The 24353-nt window shown below is 40.2% G+C and overlaps 1 protein-coding gene across 1 annotated transcript in view; it reads right to left on the bottom strand.

The window, feature by feature from the left end:
• LOC116695349 (F-box-like/WD repeat-containing protein TBL1XR1) overlaps window positions 1-24353 on the bottom strand; it is a 52735-nt gene that overhangs the window by 1158 nt on the left and 27224 nt on the right. The window contains exons 3-14 of the mRNA XM_032525560.1: window positions 9681-9782; window positions 8487-8632; window positions 7717-7942; window positions 7213-7345; window positions 4602-4743; window positions 3849-3912; window positions 3375-3472; window positions 3222-3282; window positions 3015-3136; window positions 2283-2357; window positions 879-1006; window positions 583-748 (exon numbers count right to left, since the gene is read on the bottom strand). Coding sequence (XP_032381451.1) covers window positions 583-748; window positions 879-1006; window positions 2283-2357; window positions 3015-3136; window positions 3222-3282; window positions 3375-3472; window positions 3849-3912; window positions 4602-4743; window positions 7213-7345; window positions 7717-7942; window positions 8487-8632; window positions 9681-9738 — 1419 coding nt within the window. The 5' untranslated portion in view covers window positions 9739-9782. The remainder of the gene's footprint in view (window positions 1-582; window positions 749-878; window positions 1007-2282; window positions 2358-3014; window positions 3137-3221; window positions 3283-3374; window positions 3473-3848; window positions 3913-4601; window positions 4744-7212; window positions 7346-7716; window positions 7943-8486; window positions 8633-9680; window positions 9783-24353) is intronic.

The raw sequence follows: 24353 nt of genomic DNA, 5'->3' as shown, positions 1-24353 counted from the left end.
AATTTCCGGCGGCACTGGAACAATCCCGGAAATTTAATTGTGGATACTGATAGGTTGGTATTTATGCATGTAAGTGTTCAAATGTATGTAACCGTTCACAGGGAGCTTTCAGAGCAGAGTCAGCAAGAAGGGGACACCAGGTGGCAGGAATAGATCAGAATGTGTCAAACTAGGAGAGGTGTATTTTACAAAGGAGTCGTTTTAAAGGTAAAACTGTCTCGCAGAAATAGATCAACTGAGGACGCAGGACAAGAAGACTATAAGAAACAAACGTCTCTCTCAAATATTCTGATGGTCATTAGTCACGTGTGTATAGACATCCGTGTGGATACAGAGGCGGCTCACTGTGTCATGAAAGGTTGTTTCCTGTGTGAATAACGCTGCAAATGATCTGAAATCTTTGGACTCGTCATCTTTGAGGTCTCCATCATCATTTCCTGATCTCAACCCCCACATCAGATATAGACTAGCTGCCGATTGACCAGAAAGATTCCCATCTTCATGGCTTTCATTTAAAGGGAACTGACACTGTTTTAAACTGTACATGTTACAAACACCCAGTCCGTCCTATTCACTTCCTACCTGTGTATTCCAGATGTGCACGCATTTGTCAAAGGAGCCACTGGCCAGATGTCGCCCGTCGGGGCTAAAGGCCACGCTGTAGACCGGCTCCTGGTGTTTGGTCAGCGTATGGATACAGATGCCTCTCTCCACGTCCCAAAGACGAACCGTGGAGTCAAACGATGCACTGTGGAAGGCGGAGCCGGGGACAAACAGCGTTAGGGAGTTTTGTCGTGGTGTGTACAGCGAGCTGAAAGGCCGGAGGGAACTTAATTCCTTCTCGGCTTACTAACTAGAAAACCCACACAGGCACTCACCTGGCTAGCATGAGGTTAGCGCTGGGGTTGTTGGTTCCAGGGCCGGTGGGGCTCCATTTGATGGTGTAGATTTCTTTACTGTGGGCCTGCAGGTCATGGACACACGAGTCCTGCTTCATACTCCAGATCTGAACAAAACACAAAAGCACAGATCAACAACTTTATTAAACCACCACGTGTCGAAATGCAGTCGACAGCTAGCCTGTATCAATTTTAACATAAATGTCTAATTCAAGTCAATGTTTTTTTAAATCATCGCGGTTTCTTTTAACCGCAATTAACTGCTAACATTAGCTAAGATCTTAAAGTGCTCATATTACGCTTTTTGGCTTTTCCCCTTTCCTTTATTGTGTTAAATATCTTTTTGGGTATGTAATAGGTATACAAAGTGAAAAGCCCAAAGTCCCCCCCCCCAAAGGGACTTACCATCTCCAACAGAAAACACTGTTAACAAACCGCTCCCAACAGCTCTGTTGTAGTCCAGCCTTCCGTGACAAACGTGTGTCACTTTGTAACACGTTATAATGCTCGCCTAGCTGCTAGCGTGGCACGCCCTCATACTCGGCTTCTGACTGGCTAGTAGTCCTTCCCTAACTGTGCACATGTGCGACTCCCAACAAAGGTAGAACAGAAGTGTGATGGCTCGCTCTGTAGCTAAAACAGAGAGCTCAACACACAGGGTGAAAAGAGGAGCTGTTTTTTGAAAGTTAAACCTATTCTGGTACAACCTCTAAATACAATTATGAAGCTGAAAATGAGCAGAATATGAGCACTTTAAGGCGTATGACTGGTAATTGTATATAAGTGACTTTTGGTCAGACAATACATTTTTTTATTATTATTTTAATTGTTTGTTGTTGGCACTAAACACGTGCACTGCAACAAAAATTACAAGGGAGGGATACAGGTAGAAAAAATGTGTTTTATGATAATAAATAGTTGTTTAGGCCATAGACTGTGTATTTGCGTTATTATTATTATTGGTCACATGACAAAGATATAACCAAAAGATGTACCCTGGAATTTTTTTTTAAAACGTTAATAAATCTTTGACAACAACTATATCTTTAAATCGCAATTATTTCTGAAAGAATGAATTGTACAGCAACATTTTGGAACTGTTGCAGCTTTATCTTCAGCACACACAGCAAATAGCAGGGAAACTTCAGAATGGAATGTCCTGCCTCCTAATTAAGACGATTCAAGTAACAGTGGCTGCCCAAAAGAAAAATGTTTGGCTTCTTACAGAGCAGCACAAATCCTCAGATAGCGCCTTTTACTATAAACACAATAAACTTTATTGTAAGATGGACACATCATTCCTTTCTCTATGGCTCACAGGTAGCAGTGATAGTGATGGGTTAAGAAGACAAGATGTCCACTACCACCAGGTTTAGCGCTCACCTTCAGTGTCATGTCGTCCGAGCAGGAGGCTAGCAGGTTCCCTGTGGGATCCCACTTGATTGCATTTACTTCATTCTGGAGGGAGAGAAGAGATCGGGTTGGTGATGTATATACAGCATGTTGTGTGTCGATATGGCGGACGATATTACTTGCAACAAATAAATATGATATTTCAATATACACAGTTCTGTGCTCAACAAATTGCTGGTTCACTTTAAAACAAAAGGAAATCATTGATAATATTTATATTGAACACATGGAATTAGGGCTGCCCAATAAAACGTTATTGATTCACCCCTGTTCGCGATTTAATTTTTAAATAACTGTTTTTTTTTAATTGACTGATTCTCATTTAATTTTACGAGCCAACTGCAACGCTACTTCTTTTTTCCGTGAGTTTTAAACAAAGACTGTATAAATTATGATTTAAAGCGCTCCTATTCGCTGGGAGTCAGGCCTACGTTGAATATATAAGGAACGCCTAAAAAAAAGAATGACAGTTACGTTTTAAAGGGCCGTTTCTACTGATGTTTTCTTTAAAACTAACAAAAAAAAAATCTCTGAGTGTCTGTCGCAATATGTCGCAGCCTTTCATCCCTTGTATATAGAGGAAGTTGATGACAACAACAGTGACAGCAACCCTTTTTAATCTCTTCTGGGCGCTCCGAACACAGTAGAAGACACACATCAGTATTACAGACACAGGTGTGTAACTACAAACACACCACTTACCGTGTGTCCCTGGAATGTTTTAATGGGTCGGTCCTGTCCCAGTTTACAGACGTGGATGCACATGTCTGTACTACAGGAGGCGAACGTGTTGTTGCTCTGCCAGTCCACGTCTAGCGCAGGAGCTGTAGGAGATGGAAAGAATGACGTCAGCGAGATTAAAAGCTAAGCTGGAAAATACTAATAGACAAGAAGAGATTATTTTTGTACCTGAATGGAAGGGAAACTGTTGTTTGGCTTCTCCTGTATGGGCATCCCATATGATTGTTGTCTGGCAGGACACATGTACATTTAAAGTTAGAGCTAACAACGGCTGCACGGTACATTTGTTTGAGCCACTTCTTAAAACAGATGCTGGTTTACCTTGTCTACTCCTGCACTGAGGATAAAATTGCCTTTTTTATTCCACTTAAGGGCAAAGATGGGACCTTTGTGTTGGCCAAGTGTACTGGCCAGGTTCCCTGTGGAGCAAAACACACAGAAAGGGGAAAAAAAGGGATAAATATGACGCAATAAATAACAAGCCACTAAGGGTCTGAATGACACCAAACGGGTCAACACCTGAATGGTAATATGCAAACCTGCCTCTAGGTGGCAGCATTGTTCAAGGGTGATCTAAACCATGTGACATACAGACTAAGCAAACCAAATCACCACAGCACATTCATTATTAGTTTCCACAGCAACACTTGTATTTATCCTTTTATACTTGCTAATATATAAATATATGAACATCAACACACTTGTATCTTGTTTTAAAACTCTTGATATAAAGTTGCAGGGTTTCCTGAGATCAATAATACATGTATGTGTTTAATAAATACTAAGTCATCTCACCGTCCTTTGTCCATATTCTGGCAAAACCGTCATAGGAGCCTGTTGCTAGCAGCGTTCCCTCGCTCTGCCAGAGAGAGAAGAGAGAGAGAGAGAGAGAGAGAGAGAGAGAGAGAGAGAGAGAGAGAGAGAGAGAAAGTGTAAGAGTGGCTTATAGAGCTGGATAGATAAGCATGGCAAGGCCTTAACGTGGTCTGTTGCAGTTGCACAATTTGCAGGCTGAATGAACGTGTGCTGTGATTCAGATGGGATTAGAAGAGAGGCTTGTGTTTTTCATCAGCAGGGACACTTTCCAGGACTTTTTTTTTTTTTGCTCTGCCCTTGGCTCAGGTTTACAATCCACTGGCTGAACTAAAGGAAAATCCCACTCTCTGATGATCTTCAACTGTCAGACATCATCAACAGCTATGTTGCAATTTGCCTTTCTTGTGTATACAGGACTGTACATGCAGTACACTAAGCAAAGAGCATGTTTTGTTGATGTTTGCTTTCTATGCATGTACAGTTTGTTAAGTGTGTTTACATTTTATAAAAACAAGCATTAGCAAACTAAGTCAAAGTATTTTTTAAGATTAAAAAAAACAAAATTCTGATAAAAGCTATTAAAAAAAAGATGTGACGCAGTGTTATTAACTTACATGGCAAATGTTTCTTCCATTCCTACAACTTTGACCTGCTGCCATATTTTTAACGAATACACCCATGCAGGGAGACTCACACGTTACATGATGGGTGAGTGTGCGTGTGTTAGCTTACATTCCAGTCTAGCGAGGTGACGTCTTTGTTGCTGGGGACGTCCTGTCCCCCCTCTCGTATGCAGTGTCTCAGGACAAGCTGCGTCGAGCTGCTTGTACTGTTTTCACTCAGGTTCCAGATGCGAGCTGTCGAATCCCCAGACCTAAAACAGCCAGACACATTTTAACATAAAGCATGCTTCCATAGACGTGTTCCCGCTTTAACCTTGTTTGTCAGACAATTTCTAACTGGGTTTCATCTAAAACATCTTAAGTTAATAATTCTTTTATTTCTGGCTATAAAAAGTGTATCTTGCTGAAGCGGTCCACTCCGCAGCTCCCTACAGTCGGCATGTGGTTATCACAGATATCAAATCTTCTCCCTCTGGAGAAACGGAGTTATGACCTTGATCACAATTCAGACCAATTCAGAAGACTTTGGAGACGGTTGCATTCCTTTCTACAGAGCCGTTGCTTTGTATACAGTGTGTACAGTCCTAGTTTGTAATCATATTTAATTTATTTTTCTATCATTCTTCCAATTTAATTTGTGTACATTGTAGCATCAGTTGTTGTTTGGGGTGTGAGTTTTCTGTTGTGTATGTGTTTTTTTATACATACATACATACATACATACATACATACATACATACATACATACACATATATTTTTTTCTGTTGCTCATATTGATGTCTGTTGCATTCAAAAATCAATTAAAAAAAGAAATAAGTTGCAGCAGTGAGGTATTCTGCATCATTACTCCCTTATTACACATGGCACATTTAAAAATCTATTTATTTAATTTAATTTTTTTAATTTAAATCTACTTTTTCTATATTCTCCTGGGGTTTTGACCCGATCTAGCTGAAACTTTGCATTTAGCATCTTCAGATCGCCCTGACAAAAAGCTATCAAAAGAATTTTTCTCTGTTCAAATATTTAGCATCTCCAAACTAAATGCTATGAAGGTTTGCCATGCCACTCTGGGGCTAAGGACCAAATTTGGCAAACATTGGCCATCAGGCGGAGCTACAAATATGAAAATTCTTTATCTCATGAAGGGCTCGTGCAATTTTTACACTACTTGGAGGGTACGAGCTAGGGCCACTCCAGAGGCTATGCCCACGAATGTGTACTGTACTGTACCGCTTTGGACCCCATCATAACTGCAGTTCTAGTATTTCAATTTCCATTTGCTTGACATTAATTTAGACAACTGGAATACGTAAAACACAATGTCACTGAAAGACATCACTGGAAAATGATCTTTGGGTAATGAGCTGTAGTTTGCACAAGAGATAAAGGGGCACCCCCGTGGCTTAGGGTTAAGCTTAATTTATGGCTGCGGTGTTGACTTCACCACAGCCTTCATTTCCAGCCCAAAGGCTCGGCAAGCGGTTGTACGCGGGCTCCACTTTCAATTCTACACGTTCAGCTGGGAAGAACAGCTCCGTCTCTACAAACGTCTGTATGATTCTTCATGTTCAGACCACAGCGAGTCAAACAGCCTTACATACTGTATGTGGTCTGAGAGAGACACACCGCACTGGGAAAAGGAGAATGGAAAAACATGATAATGTTTTGTCAAAGCTAAAAAACGGCTTCATGGGAACATTGTTCTTAACAGTGTTACAGGCAGACAGTAGTTTAGATTTGAAGATAAACAGCCACGTTAATGAATAGACTAGATAAATGTAATGTTTGGCAGTACATCAGTGTTTAACATGTATTTGTTTACTTATGTTGCCAGGCAGCCTTTTTGCCTTTGCTTACCCTCTCTTCTTCTCTACTACATCTTGCTTATTCACAGATTATTTTGTCTGAACGCCGTCTAGTGTTTGGGGGAATACTGCAACGAACAACGTGTTAAGCATAAACGTCTCCGTGCATGCTCGTAATGCACGCACCTTCTACGGCGGCCCGTGTCTCGCGAGTATACCAACGCTTTAAGGGCATGAACCATAACGCTTTCGAGTCAGGCTGGGGACCTTCCGTTCATCTCTCTACCTTGTTTTCTATCGTCTTTCTACTTGCGCTGTCTAATAAAGGCATAAAATGTCTGCATTTATGTAGAGTTTGATTTAAGTTTGATCCATATAGAGCAGTGTTTCTCAAAGTCCGCAACAAACTGCAATCAAAGTATGGTCAATCCAGACCATAAACCTCATGTTAGCAGTACAATACATTGATGAAGAGCTACATTTTCTATTTATCAATAAATTTGTGATGTTGAATATACAAAAAAATAAAGAAATGTCAACAAATTAGAGAAAAGCTGAAAAGGGTGTAAAAAACGAAGAAAAAAGCTTAAAAAAACTTAAAAAAAAGAACAAACAACTAAAAATGCGGGAAAATAAACATCGGAAAAAACTGGTACCGAATTCCATATAACGATACCCAAATTGGTCCAAACGCTGAGCAGGAAAAAGAACTCTTGACTTGTTGTTGCTTAAAAGTTAATAGTTAATTGATTAAACGTTAACTTGTTACTGCCAATCGTTCCGGACCTCCGACCTGGAATGAAAATCTTGACCTAACCCTGCGGACCTTTGAGTGATACGTTTGAGAACCTCCGATATAGAGGGAGAGACCAGTGTCAGAGGAGTATGCTAGGAGAAGGAAGGGGACCAACCCTGATGCCAGCAGATCGCTGACTGGGTTCCAGGCACAGATGAAGACCTCGGACTCGTGGCCCCGCAAGACCATGGCCTTGTTCTGAGGGATCTCCACATCGCCGTCGACCTCCATCAGGTCTGCGTGGTTGTCTAAGCACAGAGTTGGATGGGTGACACACAGCGAAGCAGGAAGTTAGCAAGCCAGGAATGTCTAGAAAACACATTGTCTACAACCTTCTGTAAGGTCTTTGCAATTCTTAACCACTATCAGTGAGTGAAATACCCTCACAGTGTTCACTGACAGCCAGAAACGGATGTAAAGTAATATTTCATTACTAACATTTATATACCATAAATGACCAAAACTTCTTAATTAAAAGATCATTTAATTCCTGGTTTTACCACCATTCCAAAGGTCAAATGATATTTCTTCCTTAATGAAAACACTGCTCAAATCTATGCCATCGCAGGTAGCAAACCATCATAGCACGGCCTTTTCTACGCGTGAACGTATTACTCACTAGCTAAGGCATGGGCTCCGTTCTCCTCCCCGTTGGCAGTATTCTCTCCGTTCTTGGCGTTGCCGGCAATGCTCCCCCCCGTGGTCGATGTTGGTGCTGAAGCAGCAGCCTGTTGCTGGGCCATTTTGTCCCGGTAGGCCTGCTGCCTCGTCTGAACAACGTCCGGCATCACGGCATCAATCAGGGACAGAGACTCTATGGGCCGCCCGTCAAATAACGTGCCGTCCTATGGAGTGGGAGAAATACCAGTTTAGAGAAGAGAAAGGAAAAGGTTTCAGGTTTCAAATGTCCATCTGTTGGACAATTTTCAGCCAAGAATCACAATCACAAAAATCCTAAAAGAAAGTCCTAATTTAAAACACACACACACACACAAAAAAAAACCTAACACTAAAAACTGTTCTTTCTTAATCAAAAACCAACTCTCCATCCTCCCCCACAGAGCAGGAGAGTAGAGATTTGTCATCTTGTTTGTGTCCCACCTCACTGATCCTGACTTCATACTCACAAAAAAATCTTTTGTTTTTCTTTTTACCTAATTATTTTCCGTTTATACGGTACCGCCGACGGCAACTACATCATTTCATTCAAGCCAAACAGAGCGAAAGCAGAAAATGCATTGCATGTGCATTTTTCTTAGAAAACTATTAGTTTTTAGAAATGCCTCATGATATACTGTCTCTAGAAGTGTATGATTCAACTTTTGTTGTTGTATCAAGAAAAGAAAACCGCAGTACTCAAATAATACGAGAGGAGAGGAGAGGACCCACCTCATTGATGCTGACTTCAGCCTCGACATACTGCAGGCCCTTCTGGATGATGCTGATGAGGGCAGCAGGGGGAACCAGAGCACCATTGATGTTGGACTGGCTGATGTGACTCTCTATGCCAAATGTAAATGCTGAGTGGGAGAACCCTGGAGAAGAAAAGAGCGGGAGCAGGAGAAGATATTTTTAAACGTTGGAAGGAAATGCTGTATATTAGGGATTGACCGATTATCTGCACTGGGAGAATATGAAAGTAAGCTATTAAGGTTTGTGTAACATTACATAGTTTGTAACATTCCAAAATCTTAATTTTGACTAAAAGATTTTCACTGTTAATGCATGTTGGTTCTAAATATCGACTTTCGTGTTATTAATTACTATTTATTGTCGGTCCCTGCTGTATATCACAGTAAATCATGACTTATTTAAGAACTACATTTTGTCAGCGGTTCATCGTTACTTGCACGCTACTGTTACTATTCTTTTCGCACTCTTGAGCATTTCTTATACATGTTTCTTTTGGAGGTTGCAAAACAGATTGCTTGTATTGCAACCTCCACAGCTGCCCCTTTTCCAGTTCTCTCTGCTGTAGCACACCTGAACAAGCTGATGCTCAAGCCCTGGGCCAACACAAGAGTTGCATTGGGTGCGTCAGGTGTGTTCAAAACCATAACGCAATGAGCATACTTCCATTGTTGTGCGACGGATTTATTTTCCACTGCAATAACAGCTGCCTCCAGTAGAGGGGCTACAGCAAAAGCACTCTATGGGTTCACTGGGTATGGAAAGTTAACATTTATAACCCGGGCATAGTATTTAAGTACTAATATTCATGTAATCAGTTCAGCTTTCAGTATTCGGTTAAATTCAACAAACTGCTTGTTGAATTTAAAACAAATGAAAGGAAATGATTTCCAACTTTCTTTAATTGAACATTGAATTGAATATAAAAGGCGCCACTAAAAAAAGTGACAGTTACATTGTAAAGTGCTGTTTTCCACTGATATTTCCTGTCAACCAACACAAAAAAAGTATCCATCAAAAGAGTATCTTTCGCGATGATGATATTAAAAAAACAATATATTGTGCAGCCCTACTAGACAGTTTGATAGGTTGGTGGGAAAACACACCGCTAATAAAAGTGACATTTTAAGAAAACATCGACTTGATAAATATAATACGGTCTTGGGACGATACCTGACTCCTGTAGGTATCTGTAGACCAGGAAGTTGACCTCATCACTGCTAATGCTCATCTTTACTCCTGTTACACCATGAGGTCAGCACGCACACACCTAGCCTGGAAAACAGAGAGAGAGAGAGAGAGAGAGAGAGAGAGAGAGGAGAGAGAGAGAGAGAGAGAGAGAGAGAACTATCATCAGTGAAGGGAAACACTGCCGCTCAATGTACATGATATATACAATACATGTAACTACCATTCAATATAGTAAAGGTGGAAAAACAATATTCCACAGTGTAATCTTTCAAAATGCCCACACTGAAGTTAATTTGACTGTTAAACAGTTAAAGTCCTTCTTACATTACATAATAATAAAAGTAATCATTTTTAAGAAGTAAAAAGTTTTGAATACATTTTTACTTCTTTCAACCATACATTAAGAGTCATAGTAGATTTTCATATTGCAATAATATTATACATATTATAATCTACATTGAATCATTGTGAAAAACAAACTTTCTAGATGTTACTTTGGCCAGGTCATCATCAAAAAAAAAAATTGTATATTCCTGATTTTGTCCATGTTGACATTAGTTGCTGCATGTACATTTATTAAAAACTTTGCTTTGTTTATCTTTTCACACTTTTCACTAGACGTCTAGACTGGGACGAGGCCGTTATGTTTAAATAACGGCCATGCTGATTCCAGACAGACAGCTTCTAGTGACCAGCATCCAGTGACCAGCATCCAGTGACCAGCATCTAGTGACCAGCATCTAGTGACCAGCTTCTAGTGACCAGCATCTAGTGACCAGCATCTAGAGACTAGCATCTAGTGACCAGCATCTAGTGACCAGCATCTAGTGACCAGCATCTAGAGACCAGCATCTAGTGACCAGCATCTAGAGACTAGCATCTAGTGACCAGCATCTAGTGACCAGCATCTAGTGACCAGCATCTAGTGACCAGCATCTAGTGACCAGCATCTAATGACTAGCATCTAGGGACTAGCATCTAATGACTAGCATCTAGTGACTAGCATCTAATGACTAGCAAGCACTTTCTTACTGCTGCTGCCGTACAGTGATTATCTTCCCTGAACATACGCCATAGCCGGGTGCTTCCCGTCTCCTCCCTTTTCCTCTTGTCCTCTATTCATGCTCAACGCCATTTGTTTTATAACTCCTTTCTCAACTCAAGCTGTATCTACTTTTTTTTTTTGCCGCGTTACCACAGACACCACACACCTCATTTTCGCTGTTCGGCAAGGATCCGCCCCACTCTGCATATGATTGGCTAAAACTCATTTCAATAATCATAGCCCAGAAATCCAGCACCAGGCCCGAGTACTTTAAGGTCTGAGTAAGTTAGAGTTCCTCTCATATAATCCGTAGGGGAAATCAATTCACACGAAAATATAAAACCGCATGCAAGTTCCCAAATGTATTTATTTATTTTTTCTCACGGCCGCACGCAGGAGTTCCGGCACGGTGCCGGAATACTTTAAGCCCTGTACACACTTTTGCCAAATGAGTTGAGTTACTACCTCTTAGGGGGGAGGAGGAATCAAATCAGGACAAAAGCATATCATCCCAGCCCCACATGATACTGCCATATAATAAAGACTATTTGAATATGGACGCTCACCACTGTGTGGCTTATTGTTTACACAAATGTTAACGCCACCACCTCCGATAAAAGTGTAGCTCAGAGTTGTTTTCCCAAGCTATTCTGTGGGAAGCACACGCAGCGACACAGACAGAACTACAGGCCAGCACAGGTTTTCTGAAGACAAAATAAGTGGAGGCAATTTTAAATGATCACAAAAGCAGTCCCATCCCTACCATAAATTACAACTATGGGTTGGGAGAGGGGAGGCTGTCAACCTATTGTTGCGCTAGCTGCGCCCAAGGAGGAGGCAGCTAGCAGTTTAACAGCCCACAGAGCAGGACAACAACTAGTGCGTTGCCAAAACGTTATATATAACAACATCATATCCGTTTCCAGCAAAACAGAGCGAAAACAGAAAATCCTTGTTACAGTATGTACTCCCTTACTAAATATAATAAATAGACTGACAAGTGATGTGCATTCATTTTAGAAAACAAGTACATGTCTCGTGATGTACTGGCTCTTGAAGTGTGTTATTAAACTTTTGTTGTTAAAGAAGAAGAAAATTGCAACACTCAATACTATGGAATCGCAATACTTTTAGATTTGCAATTAGAGTTGTTCTGATACCAATTTTTGCTTTCTGATACTGATTCTAATACCTGAACTTGTGTATCGGCCAATACCGAGTACTGATCTGATACCAGCGTGTCATATATTTTATTATGTTTTAACAGCTGTATACTACTATCCCTGTATGGATGTGATATGGTTTCTAGCTTTGTTGTCGGTCTGGCTCAGGTTAAACTCTTTGTTTATGTTTCACAAACAACGAACGCTACAGAAATGTCTTTTATTATAAAGTTTGACAGTCAGTTATAACAGAAAAAGAACACAAACAAACTACTTTAACATAGATTTTCTTTAAGGCTTTATTACGTGGTATGGAATCGGTGGATAAACTCCAATACTTCCCGATACCCGCGTTTTAGGCAGTATTGGAACATCTCTATCAGCAATAAATGAAAGTCGCAATACCAATCCAATCGGCGCTCGTGTATCCTGAAAGAATCAAATCCGGACAAATGCATAACATCCCAGGCCTGATAAATAGACCTGATAAATCTTGACGTGTTTGGGTCACTCCCGGGTTGAACACCTGATGAGTTCCTAATAGGGCTGGGGCGATATGTGTCTGTCCTGATTCAAAGCTTTTCACGATTAATGGATGCCAATTCCATTTCTATTGCACTTTGTTTATTGTTATTTGAGAAGTATTGCGATTCGACAGTATTGAAATTGAATATTGTGGTTTATTTAAAAAAAAAAAAAAATTGGAATAATACACTTCTAGAGACAATATATTATGAGACATTTCTTAAAACAAAATGTTTCTTCTTCTAAAAAAAAAAAGCACATCACATGTCAGTCAGTCAGACAGACATTTGTTTTATTTGTAAAGAAGTACATGACATTGATATTCTACTTTTGCTTGGTTTTGCTGGAAACGGATATGATGTAGTTGCTGTTGGCGGTACCTTATAAACAGACAATATTGAGGTGAATCATTGGTATATAATGTATATGTATTGATTCTAGGGGAAATAATTAATTTTAGAAATTGTTGCAAAAAGCAAAAAAAAAACGAATTCCTTTGTGAAAGAAGCATCTGCTAGGTGTCTGCTGGTATCCAGTACATCTATTTGTCAATGTGCAGTACTTCAGCAAATGATTAAGCTTTTTCTCACTCTTCTCCCTAAGCTGCTTCTCCACCTGACCACGTATACTGTGAATCATCTACTGTCTTAATTTGAGTACCGATCCACCACAAACTGTCAACAGAAAAACACAAGGTGGAGTAGTCACCAGGATTGCAACACCTCTTGTGGTATGACTTCTTCAGTTTGTGCATCCATGAACATGTCAGTGGATTGTGATTCAACATTGCTTTTGTCCGTGGTTTCATGAACCAAAAAGGCTGGAAACCACAACTTCAGAAATTCCTTGAGAGCCAGAGAGCCTATTCCAAATAAGGACCAGCTTAAAGCCCATTTCCCCTGAGAATAATGAGCCATGTAATGCCTGGAGATCAGTGTCTGAAGCATTTAGGCGGGTGAAACACTCATGGGTACTTTGAGCTCTAGGTCATGTTTCATTCCCAAGTGTCATTTGGGGTTTGGGAAACACCAAAAAATTTGCATGATTTGTGTTCTTAATTTTTACGTTAACAACAACCTTTTGTTGAGATTTTAGTTGGTCATAAAACTTTAGGTTCACACTGGGTGCTTCATGGTATTTCCCAGGAAATAGATTTTTTCTTAACAAAACATGGGAAAAACTACCCATGCAATAGCAAAGGTTTTAATTTAAAAAACATCAGGCATTGATAAAAGTAGAGACGGAAAGGTGGGGTGGCCACCCCGTGCTTTTGAAATTTTGCTCATCCTGCTAATCAAGCACAAATACAGACTTCCCACTGCCCCTTACATCACCCTCAAAGAGAAAGGCTGCCAAGGCGATCTGTTGGGGAGTGCCCGGCCCCAGGAGCCGGGCAAAAACCTTGGCCAAACGCAGAAAAAGGGGGTTTTTGTTTTTGGGGCAGGTTGGCTCAGGCCTTTTCTGTGGGGACGCTCTTTGCTGTGAGAGGGGATGCTTTTTTCCAAGAGCCAACGTCAAAAGCAGTTTGGGGGTCCAATGGGGAACAAAAAACCCCCAAAGGGGAGGGGGGAAAAAAATTAATTTTTTTGCCTTTTAAAAAAATTTGAGTAAAAAAAAAACCAAAAGGGTTTGGGGGGGTGGGCGGGCGCAAAAAACCCCAAAAAAATTTTACGGGACCCAGGGGAAAAAAAACCCTTTGGGCCGAAAAAAAATTTTTTTTCAAAATTTAATTTCCCCAAGTGCCCCCGTTGTTTCTCCCCAACCAAGGTTCACGCAAAAACAATAGAAATGAAATTTTTAAAAAAAAAAAAAATGATTTTTTACTATTAAAATTTTATTCCAAATTCTTTCAACACATTTTTTAATGTTTTCATCCCCCAAGTTTGGGGACCAACCCATTTATCTATTCCATATTAATTAAAAAAATTTAAAATAAAAACGGGCCCCAAATTTAATTTTCCCGTTGTTTTTGTTAAGGGGGCTTTCAAAGTCCCTTTTTGGCAACACTTTTATTTTTTTTTTTTGGTTTTTGGTTAAAAATTTTAAAAGGAAAACAATTTGTTTTTTTTAAATTTTTAATATTTTTAGTCTAAAGTTGTGAAAAAAAAAAAATTTTTTTTTAGTGGTAAAAATAATACAAATAATGTTGGGAATCTTTTTTTTAGCTTTCGGGTTAAAAAAAATAAAAAAAAACAAAAACCCAAAACACAAAAAACACAACCACACAAAAAAAAAAAACACAAAAAACACCACACACACCCCACACACCCACCCCCAACACCACACAACCCCAAAAAAAAACCACACACACCAACACACCACACACACACAACCAACCCCTAATGTTGAGGTTAAAAAAGAAAGATATTTTTTTCATAAGATAAACGGGATACGAAATGAATATCGGAAATCGGATTTTGAAATAAAAAACCCAAAATATTTGTACAGTATGTCTTTAAAAAATCGGTCGGGCCTATAATGTCCCTACCACCTCCCTACCTACCTACCTACCTGGGTTTGCCCAGTCCCCGCTGAAGGTACAAATAAAACACTGTGGTACAATGTGCCTGCGCTTATTACACGCTAACCCCCCCCAAAAAATGTACAATTGTGTCCGTAATAAGACCAAACCCCCTCCCACTCGTCCATGAACTTCAGCCCCCCGATTTACACTGTGTCTACCAGATGTGTTAAAGCAGCACATTTGGGAAACAGAGCTTCAGCCCCAAGCGTGGGCAAGATGCCTTCCGGACATATTGAATGTAGCAGGGCTTTTAATCTTTTAACTTAATTTTAAAAAACTAAAATTCTGGGGGTAATCGAAACATTTTAAAAATTACTCTAATATTTAAATTGACATTTGTCAAGAAAATTTTTATAACAAAACTTTTAGTACTAAAGTGGGGGAGAGAGTAAAGGGTGAAAAGGGAGCAAAAGGGGTATTTAAAAGAAAACCCAAAGGCCGCTTTAACAAACCCTAAAAAAAGATTGGGGCTGAGATAAAGTCCAGTCGCATCTGTTGTTGGTTTAAAAGAAAAAAGCAGACGTTAGTCACGTCCTAAGACCCCTTATTCAAATCCCGGTGACAGAGCAGTGCCCGGGGAGGACCAAGTTTGTAAACGAACGCGTTTTCCCCCCACCGCCCTCCCCGCGGGGGCTGGGAGTACCCTCCCCGCCAGGGTCCTTGTGTGACAGTGGGGGAACAGAGGGGGGGTGGGAGAGGAGAAGGGAATCTCTGTCTCGCATTTCTTCTCTCTCCCTTCCCCCCCCCCTCTCCCCCCCGTTAGCGGGGCCCTGGCAAAGGGCGTCAGTAATCTTTAAAACAAAACAGCTTAACAAGAGAGGAAGAGAGACGACCCACGAGGCTATGATTACACAAAAAAAACGAAGGACAAATTTAGTGTTTTCCCTAGGTTCAAAAAGGGATTTTCCTTTGGGATGTTTAGGCCCCTAGTCAAACAAAAGTTTTAAGGTTTTCAAAAAGAAAAACTTTTCCCAAAATTTGGGGCCATCTTCCCCTTGGAAAACGTTTTAAAAAACGGCGAAGGTCAAACAAAAAAGCCTGGGACCCTTGCCAAAGAAGCCATTGGGGTTAAAAATCTTGTCCCAATATTTAGTTCTTCATGTTATGTGCTCCTTTAATGGTAGGGGTTGCAATTTTCTCAGCAAAAACGGCTTTGGGGGTATTGGAAAAAAGAACAATAAATCTCGATGGAAAAGGGGGGGTTTTCCCTAAAATTGAATCTACCCTAAAAAACCCCTTTTTTGGGCATCTGTTTTCTATTTTTTCCAAAAACAGGCTTTTTTTCTCGGTTTTCAGCCCCCATAAAAGATTGGGGGGAAAAATTAAACACTGTTTTGCCTCTTGGGTCCCCCTTCTTTAAAACAATTTTTTATTGATGAAGAAAAAACAACTGATGTTTGAAATTAGGGTGGGGGAGGGGAGGGGAGGTTTCTGTCTTAGAACTTTACGTACACCCTAAAACCTCAGGCCCAGTCGCATGCAATTTATGGACCTTTTTTTTTTAATACAGCACGGTTCAAATGGCGTTGTAAGGGTCAACCCCAAAACAAAACTTTTTTTAGAGAAATGGATTACACCGGGTTTTTTTGTGTTGCCTAACAAACAACGTTTAAAAAACTAAAAAATTAAGCACAAATCTAATAAAGACTTAAAAACGTATTGGGGACCATAGTCTATTAAAAGGACTTCAGAACAGTATTAGGGACATGGGGTCTATATAAAGGATTCAATACGTTTTAAGACCACTAAGGTCTATAAAAAGAGACTTGATACAGTTTAGGGGCCCACAAGGTTAAAAAAGGATTCAGACAGTATTTGGGGAACTAAGGTCTAATAAAAGAACTTCAGATACAGTTTTAGGGACGACTAACTTTTTCCTCCCTTCTGCGACGGATGACCTCTTCATCAACTGTCCTTCAGCATTTTTAATAACCAAAATATGCCTGCTTCAGACTCAGATACATGCCCTGCTGCTGTCTTTTCCTTTTTCCCCTTTTCCCAAACTTCAAGAAAGACAGGGGCTCCAAGCCGCGCGGAAACTTCAAAATCAAAAAATGGGAAGGATTCACACTTTTTTTTTTTTTCCACAACGGGGTAACGGCCGGATAATTTTAATAATTTTTTGGTAATTTTTTGTAAACATTTTTTTGGGGTTTGTCGTTACCCGTAATTGGCAATTGTATAAAAGTTTTAGGGTAAAGTGCCAACACAAAATTGAAATAATAAAAAAATTGTTCCCAATAATCACTTATATAATTAAAATTGGAAAGGGGACTATCTATAACCGTCCATCCCCAGTAGGCGGTTACCCAAAACCCCCCATTAAACGTAGGTAAATTAGAGCGAGAAGGGCAGGGCCCCTTTGAGTGAGTGGTCATGCCCATGTGGTCGGCAAAGAGGCAAACATTAAGGGAGCAGTGTATGTTTTGGTCCGTGAGGAAACGCGAGAGAAAAAAAGAAGAAAAGATGAAAAAAGGACCCTTTTAAAAGTTGACAATTAAAAAAAGCTTCGTTTTTAAGAAAAAGGGGCCCCACTGTTCAGAAAATGAAAGGTTTTTCCCCAAAAAACGGGCTTGTGTTCCCTGGTTGTCCCCAAAAGATTTTCAAGAGGCGAAATTTTCCACAGCCGGGAAGCGTTACTTTTTCACGGACGCTCTGCTTTCTCTCCCTCCTTGTTATTCCAAAGAAAAGTTCAGGGGTTGCCAAATCCAGGGCAGCCCCTTTGCCCCACAGGGGTCAGCATTTGCAGCAAAGGCCAAAGGGAAGGGAGCCGAAACTTTTCCCCTTCCCAGTAAAACGGGGCCCTTTTTTTTGGTCCAAATGTCATGCAGGCTAAAATAAACCCAGTTTTTCGGGAAAATTAAAAAAAGGAAGAAATGTTGCGGGTAAGTGGGGAAAACATGAAATTTTCCTTTTTTGCGGGCAACAAATGTTTTGCCTTTGTGTATTTTTGGGTGCACCAAAAAAAAATTTTTTTGGGGTTGCCCAAATGAATCATGGTTTGAGCTCTGACAAAAACCGCAACCCCTTTTTCAGCCTAACCAAACCTTTAAGAAAAAAAATTTTGTTAATTTTTGCGGGGATTTAAATTTTGTTTTTTTTTTTTGTTTTTTTTTTTTTTTTTTTTTTTTTTGGGTTTTGGGGTTTTTTTTTTTTTTTTGTTCCCCCCTTTGTTGGTTTTTTTTGGGTTTTTTTTTTTTTTTTTCCCGTCAAAAAATGCTCAAAGCGTTTTTAAACGGGATACTTCACATTCACAAACATTCATACATGGGGGCCGGGGCCCGAAAAGGTGCCACCTGTCATCAGTAAAATTTCAAACACCCCCTCGTGCGAGCCCCGGGGGCAATCTTTGTAATTATTTATTGAAAAATCCGTGAATAATTCATAAAACCGACCAAAACTATCCCATGATTTTCCTTAATTTTTAACACCAAATCCTTACCTGTATTTTTGCCAGAAAAAAAGATAAAAAAAGAAAAAAAACGCAGTTTTTGGCAGTAATGATTCATCAGCCCACCCATTTAGCGGTGGTGGGGGTATTGTCACCCCCTGGGTGCTGCTGCAGACTGCAGGGTCTTGCAAATACTATAATTTAATTGTTGTTCCCAATTTTCACTAAGCCAAAAAAAACAGGGGAAAAAGGGGATTTCTTGAAAAAATCAATGAAAAACCCACTGGAGCTGCAGCCTAGCCCCTTTTCTCTCCCTTTGTGTTAGTATGTGAAAGGCCTTCTATTTTCCTAAATTATTTTGTTAAAACAAAACGGTTGCCTTACTGGAAACAGGGGGGAAGCATTATTTTTTTCAGGGACATTTGAAGTCCTCTTTAAATGGCAGGGCAACCTGAAACTTAAAGACTAAAAAAACTCTGGGAAACACAAACGCCGCGCACATGCTGTCTCCCCAACCTTTTTTCTTTTCGTCCACCCGGTCTGGGATAAATCAGTTGTATTTCTTTTCTTGAAGCCTGCGCCAATTTTTAAAATCCCCAAGCGTGAGGCTGCGTTCGTTTACTCAAAGGTGGAAAAAGGGGTATCCTTTTTAAAAGGTCTGTTGAGCCCTGGGGCGGGGCCTTTTCTCAAAAAGCAACGGACAGGAAGGTTTTCCGCAGCGGGGAATTGGATAATTTAAGACTAACGATTGCTCAAAACACATCAAATAGTCTCCATTAGGTCCACATGGGTTTTATTATATTTTTTTTTTATTGTCCAAACCCCAAAACACTTTTAAAAACAAACTAGAGAATTTTCTCTCAGCCTGCAGAAAATCCCGGTTAGGTTTAAATCTGAAAAAAGCAATGGCAGCTGGAACTGTACAAAAAAATAGATACCTGTGGTAAAACTAATTTTATATATTAAAGAAGGGGGCTGGTTGAAAAGGGTCAAGGGGAATTCCGAAGTCTGTTACAGCTCTTGGGGAGTGCTATTAAAAAAAAAAGGTGAAAAAGCCTTTTGTGTCCCCAGGGAAGCTTTTTTAAAAGTCCGGGTTTTTCCCTAATTCAGCAGCGGCAAGGCCCAAAAATAATTGTGCCGCTCCGCCCCTTCAGCGTTTATAAAGAGTCATGAAGCAAATTTTCACGACCGCGAGCTTTGCTCTACTGAAGTAAGCCGGCCTTTGCTCCCCAGGTTTTCCAAGTAAAATTTAAGATTTATTAAGACCTTTTATAATGACATTTAAGGGGTTTCCCACCTACCTCTTTTGGTTTGGACTTAGAGACTTTTCATTTTTGGTCCCCCAAAAAATTGCAGGTGAGAAAGGTGCCTGCACATCAAAATCTGAGAGGGGGTTTCCGGGTCGGCCCAAAATGAACCGGGTTTGGGTTTAGGAAAAAATATATGGGAAATTTTAGATTTTTAATTTTGGTCAACAAAACTTTTTTGCTGGGTAGAATACCATAATGCGGAACGGGAATGCTCATCATTGGGGAAAAGGCTACCCCAAAAAAAATACCAAAATGAAAACGAAAAACGCCAAGCAGGGGCCCTCCTCCCCAAATAAGGGGAGGCTAACTGTACTGGTGAGACACGGGGTTTATGTCGGAAAAGTGACTTGCCAAACATTTGGGGAAAACCAAAAAAAGGAACGGGATAAAATCGTATACAATGTAAAAAACAAGACGTTGGGGGACCTGGTTTGGACTTTTAGGAGGAAAACGCCCAAAATTTTTAATCAAACAAAACTAACCCCTAAATTCAGTTTTTTTTTTTTTTTTTACTTAATTAATGTCATTAGCTGCGCTTTTATCTAAGCAACATACTTGCTTGTAATTGTTCGGAACTAGGGTTTAAAGGTCTTATCAGGGCACGCTGGTTGTGTATGGAGGGGGAACTAAACCCGGATCTCCCAAAAAAGGGCATGTTCATACCCATTGCACCATCACCAGCCATTTTTTCAAGCCAAGGCCTTAAAAGTCCCGTTTTATGCTGTTTGGTTTTCCCTTTTTCCTTTAGTTTTTGGGGCATGATATAGTTTAAAGGAAAAAACCCTCTATAAAAAGAGACTTACTTCCCCAAACAGAAAACACTGCCCCCCACAAACGGCCTTGTTGTAGTCCCCTTTACCTCTTTTGGAACATTACTTGAAAAACACCCTAGTAGAGTGGCATGCCTTCTACTCAAAAGTGAAATAGTGGTGCTACTCTGTACTAAAACAAGACCCAAAACACAGGGTAAAAAGGGGGCTGCGGTAACGTACGTACAACGAATTAGGGTTTTTTCATTTTAAAATAAACAGGTAAACCACTCCGGCCCAAACCTCAAATAAAATTATGAACCGAAAGAGCGAATACTTTAAGCTTTTTAAATTTTCCTTCCCCATGTGAGAACTAATCCGTGTCATGTCGTGGTCGTCAAAAAGAGAGTCCCCAAAAATCAAAAGCAGTTGCTGCAAATAATTGTGAGGCTCTTTTAGTTGAATCAGCAAAGTTTAATAAAAAAACTCAACCCCGGGATTAAAAAAAAAAAACGCTCAGAGGTAAGTTGGGACGTGGGAAATTAAGACCGGTTTGAATTATTTAAAACCTAGAACAAAATAACACATTAACTTAAACACTTTTTAAAGACTTTTTGACAGGAATCACACCACGAAGTCATGGAAACTAACAACAGGTGACGGCTCACTTAAAACGAACTTTATGGGCCTGGAAATATGACAGCACGTGATAGGAAATAGGTTAGGGCACTGAATTAGATAAAATTAGTTATCAGACCCAGAAAAACTAAGGGTAAAAAAGGGAAACGCAGGGGCCCCTATGACCCCCGCTGCGGGAGCGCCCCCCTGCTTAACTTTACCGTTTAAACTTTCCAGGTGGGGGAGCATACTGCTCAAACCAAACAGAAAAAAATAAGTAATGTTCCCCCAGCATTTTGGTTTTTTTGGAAAACTGTGGTAAAAAAGCGGGGGGTTAAAACCGGTTCGGTAACGTACCTAGGTAGGCCCCAACCACCAGTCCAGGGTTTTTTTTTAAAAAAAAAAGACCCGCCCCCTATTGACAAGCCCGGGATATTTCCCCACCCAAAAACTTGCAAAGAATAAGTAAAAATTTGCGGTTTATTGCTCGGGGGAAAAGGTCCCCAAAGGGGGAAACCCGGAAGGACTACAACTCAAAGAAAAAAAAAATATCAGCCAGGTGATTCTGCGCCCCATTCAAAAAACCGGGGGAATCAGTTTGTCAGTGCGAGAGGGATCAGCTACGGGAGATTACAAAGAGGGTGGATTTTAAAAGTTTTTTTTAAAAAAAACATTTGGCGGGTGTTTTGGAAAAAAATCAGGGGAAAAAATCCTGACACGCCAAAAAACCCTAAAAAACCCTGTTTCCTTTTCCCAACACCTATTTTGTGAGCGGATTTCTGCCATTAATAAAAACCACGGAATAATGGAATAAGGAACGCATTTTGGGTATCACTGTCTCCTTTACCCCCGAAGGGACCTTTTGGTTGCAAAGAAAAAAGGAAGGGCTCCCTGAACTTTGTTCTGAGGGGGCATTTATGAATTTTTTTGAAGGGATTTTTTTACTATATGGGCCTAAATTTTTCATAGAAACGACAGACATAATTAAATGCCCTCTGTAAAGGACAGTTTAGTGCTGCCCTTTTTAGGGGCCGAAAATTTCAACTTTACCCACTTTCATAATACGTTGGGAATCTAGACCCAATTAGGGTCTGTGATCTGTGTAAACAACAGTTTTCTTTAACGAGAAAAAGAATAACCAATTCCCCTCATTCTGGATTAAAATAAAAATTCCGGGTTTTATTTGTACGGAAAACGCATTTAAAAAAAAACTCTTTCGGCACATGAACAAAGTGTATATATAGGGCTGGGCCTGTAGGAAAATTTAAAATATCCCAATTTTTTGACAAAATACCGAAAGTCGATATTGAACAATAAAAAATGGTAACATCGGGGCTTTAAAAAAACCCTGCTAAAGCTAGCAATAAGGACAGCAAAGTTTAAATTTGTATTTTTTTCAATTGCCGTAGTCGTGGGCCAGGAGTGAAAAAAGGATTGGGCACATTTTAAAAATGTTTGCCGGAATTGTTTTATTTTGCTATGTGGCAAAAAGGGAATGCAGTGTTTTCACTTAATCAAAATTTAATTTTATTTTTAGTATTAAACAAAAAAAATTATCTCAAGACCTTTTTTTTCAGAAAGATTAGGTCAAACAAACATTTTGGCACGTGGTGAGGAAAAACTTTCCTTTAGGCAAAACCTCTGACAGACCCAGGGTTTTGGTGGGGGGCATCCGTGCCGGTTTTGGGGCCAGATAACAAAGAGATAAGGGGAAAGTTCCGTTACAATTTTACCCTTCTCTCCCAGGGTTTCTGGTTCTTGGGGTGCAGATTGCATTGACGGGCTAGTGTCTGTCGGGAACGATGGTTAAAATTGGCCTTGCCATACCGCTTTATGACGTTAAAACCGCTTAGGCAGCTCGTGTCCTCGAATGCGCGGTTTATAAAACAAACCACTGCCAGCTGCCCCTCGGGCTTGGATTAAACCTCGCCCAAGTCAACGCCCAAATACTTAAAAACTCTTGGTAGGGATAGCCTATTTGGCCCTGGGGGTTATTGGGGATTTTGGGGTTTGCAGGTTTTTTTGGTTTTATTTGCTGGTAACCAATAAAGTTTTTAAAGGTCCTTTTGTTTGTTTCAATCGGACCTATTTTTTATGGTCTTGGGTCTTTGTTGATGGGAAAAACACTTTTTCAAAGGTCCAGTATTAAGGGGAGATGTGCAGTCGGCGCCCCAAACCCATTTGTTACCGGGGAAAGTTTAGCTTGTATTTCCCCACATAAAAGTGCTTGTTTTTGGCCCGACAACTTAACAAAATTCTAATCGAAACATTATCAAAAAGGGTCCTCAGAGATAGACCTTAAAAACCCTTTTGGGCCTTTTTGTTAAACCCTAGCCTATTGCAGGCTAAAACCACCGACTGTAAATCCAGTGGTCCGCAAATTTGTAAAGAGGTTGCAAAGGGAGGCACTTTTAAAAATCCACCTGATCAATTAACCCGAAGCAGTTGCAGTATGGGGACCCATGCCCCTTTAGAAGGTGAGGTTTTAGGCAAGAAACAATTATTTATAGAATTTACAACAAGGCAATTCAGAGCGCTTTAATAAAACTTTAAAGAGCTGTTAAAAATAAAAATTCTCTTTTAAACGTTTTCCACACACGCTAATCCAGTGGGACCGGACGGGAAAAAATTGACAACTGCGGGGCGGTCTCCCTAGCAAAAACTTGCTCAAGTTGCCGTGCAAAATTTTGGGCCCCTTTGTGGAAGATTTTTTTTCCCCTAACGTGCAAACCCCTTGGAAAAGACCCTCGTTTGAGCAACTGGATTTGGGGTGTGAACAGTCTCTCTCCTCCCGTCAATTTTGCCGGTCTACCTGAGTAACTTGGACCAGTGGTTCTCCACGAGAGAGAAAAAGGGGTTAAAGTGGAACGATCCCCCTTTCCTTTTTCCCCCCTTTTAACTTGTGGATTTACTGTGGGTGCATCAATAATAAGTTGGGCGGTGTTATGTAGGTTTTTGAAGTTGGCAACAAAAGGCAATTCTGGGGTGCATTTTTTGTGTTTCGACTGTTTTTTTTCATTTCGTTTAGAATGCTTTTTTAGTGCAAAAAAATGGGGGTTTTTTTCTTTAAATGAGGGGTATTTAGGTATCATGCGCCCGTTAAAAGTTTTTTGTACTGGCGTTTCGCCAAACGTTGAGTCTAGACTTTCCGACCCTGTTTAAATGAAAAGTAGGTAGCTGTAATTTACTTTATTTTAAAAGATGTAGTCGATTGTTCTTTTAACTGTTTGCCCCTAGTATGCCCCCCCCCACCCCCACAAAAAATCTCGCCCACCCAAAGTTTTTTTGTAAACACAATGAATTTAGGGGAATGCCCAACTTAGTCCCCGA

Source organism: Etheostoma spectabile, chromosome 9 (genome assembly GCF_008692095.1).
Source record: "Etheostoma spectabile isolate EspeVRDwgs_2016 chromosome 9, UIUC_Espe_1.0, whole genome shotgun sequence".
Taxonomy (NCBI): domain Eukaryota; kingdom Metazoa; phylum Chordata; class Actinopteri; order Perciformes; family Percidae; genus Etheostoma; species Etheostoma spectabile.
Note: the sequence above shows the minus strand (reverse complement) of the source record. Positions and strands in the feature narration are given on the sequence as shown.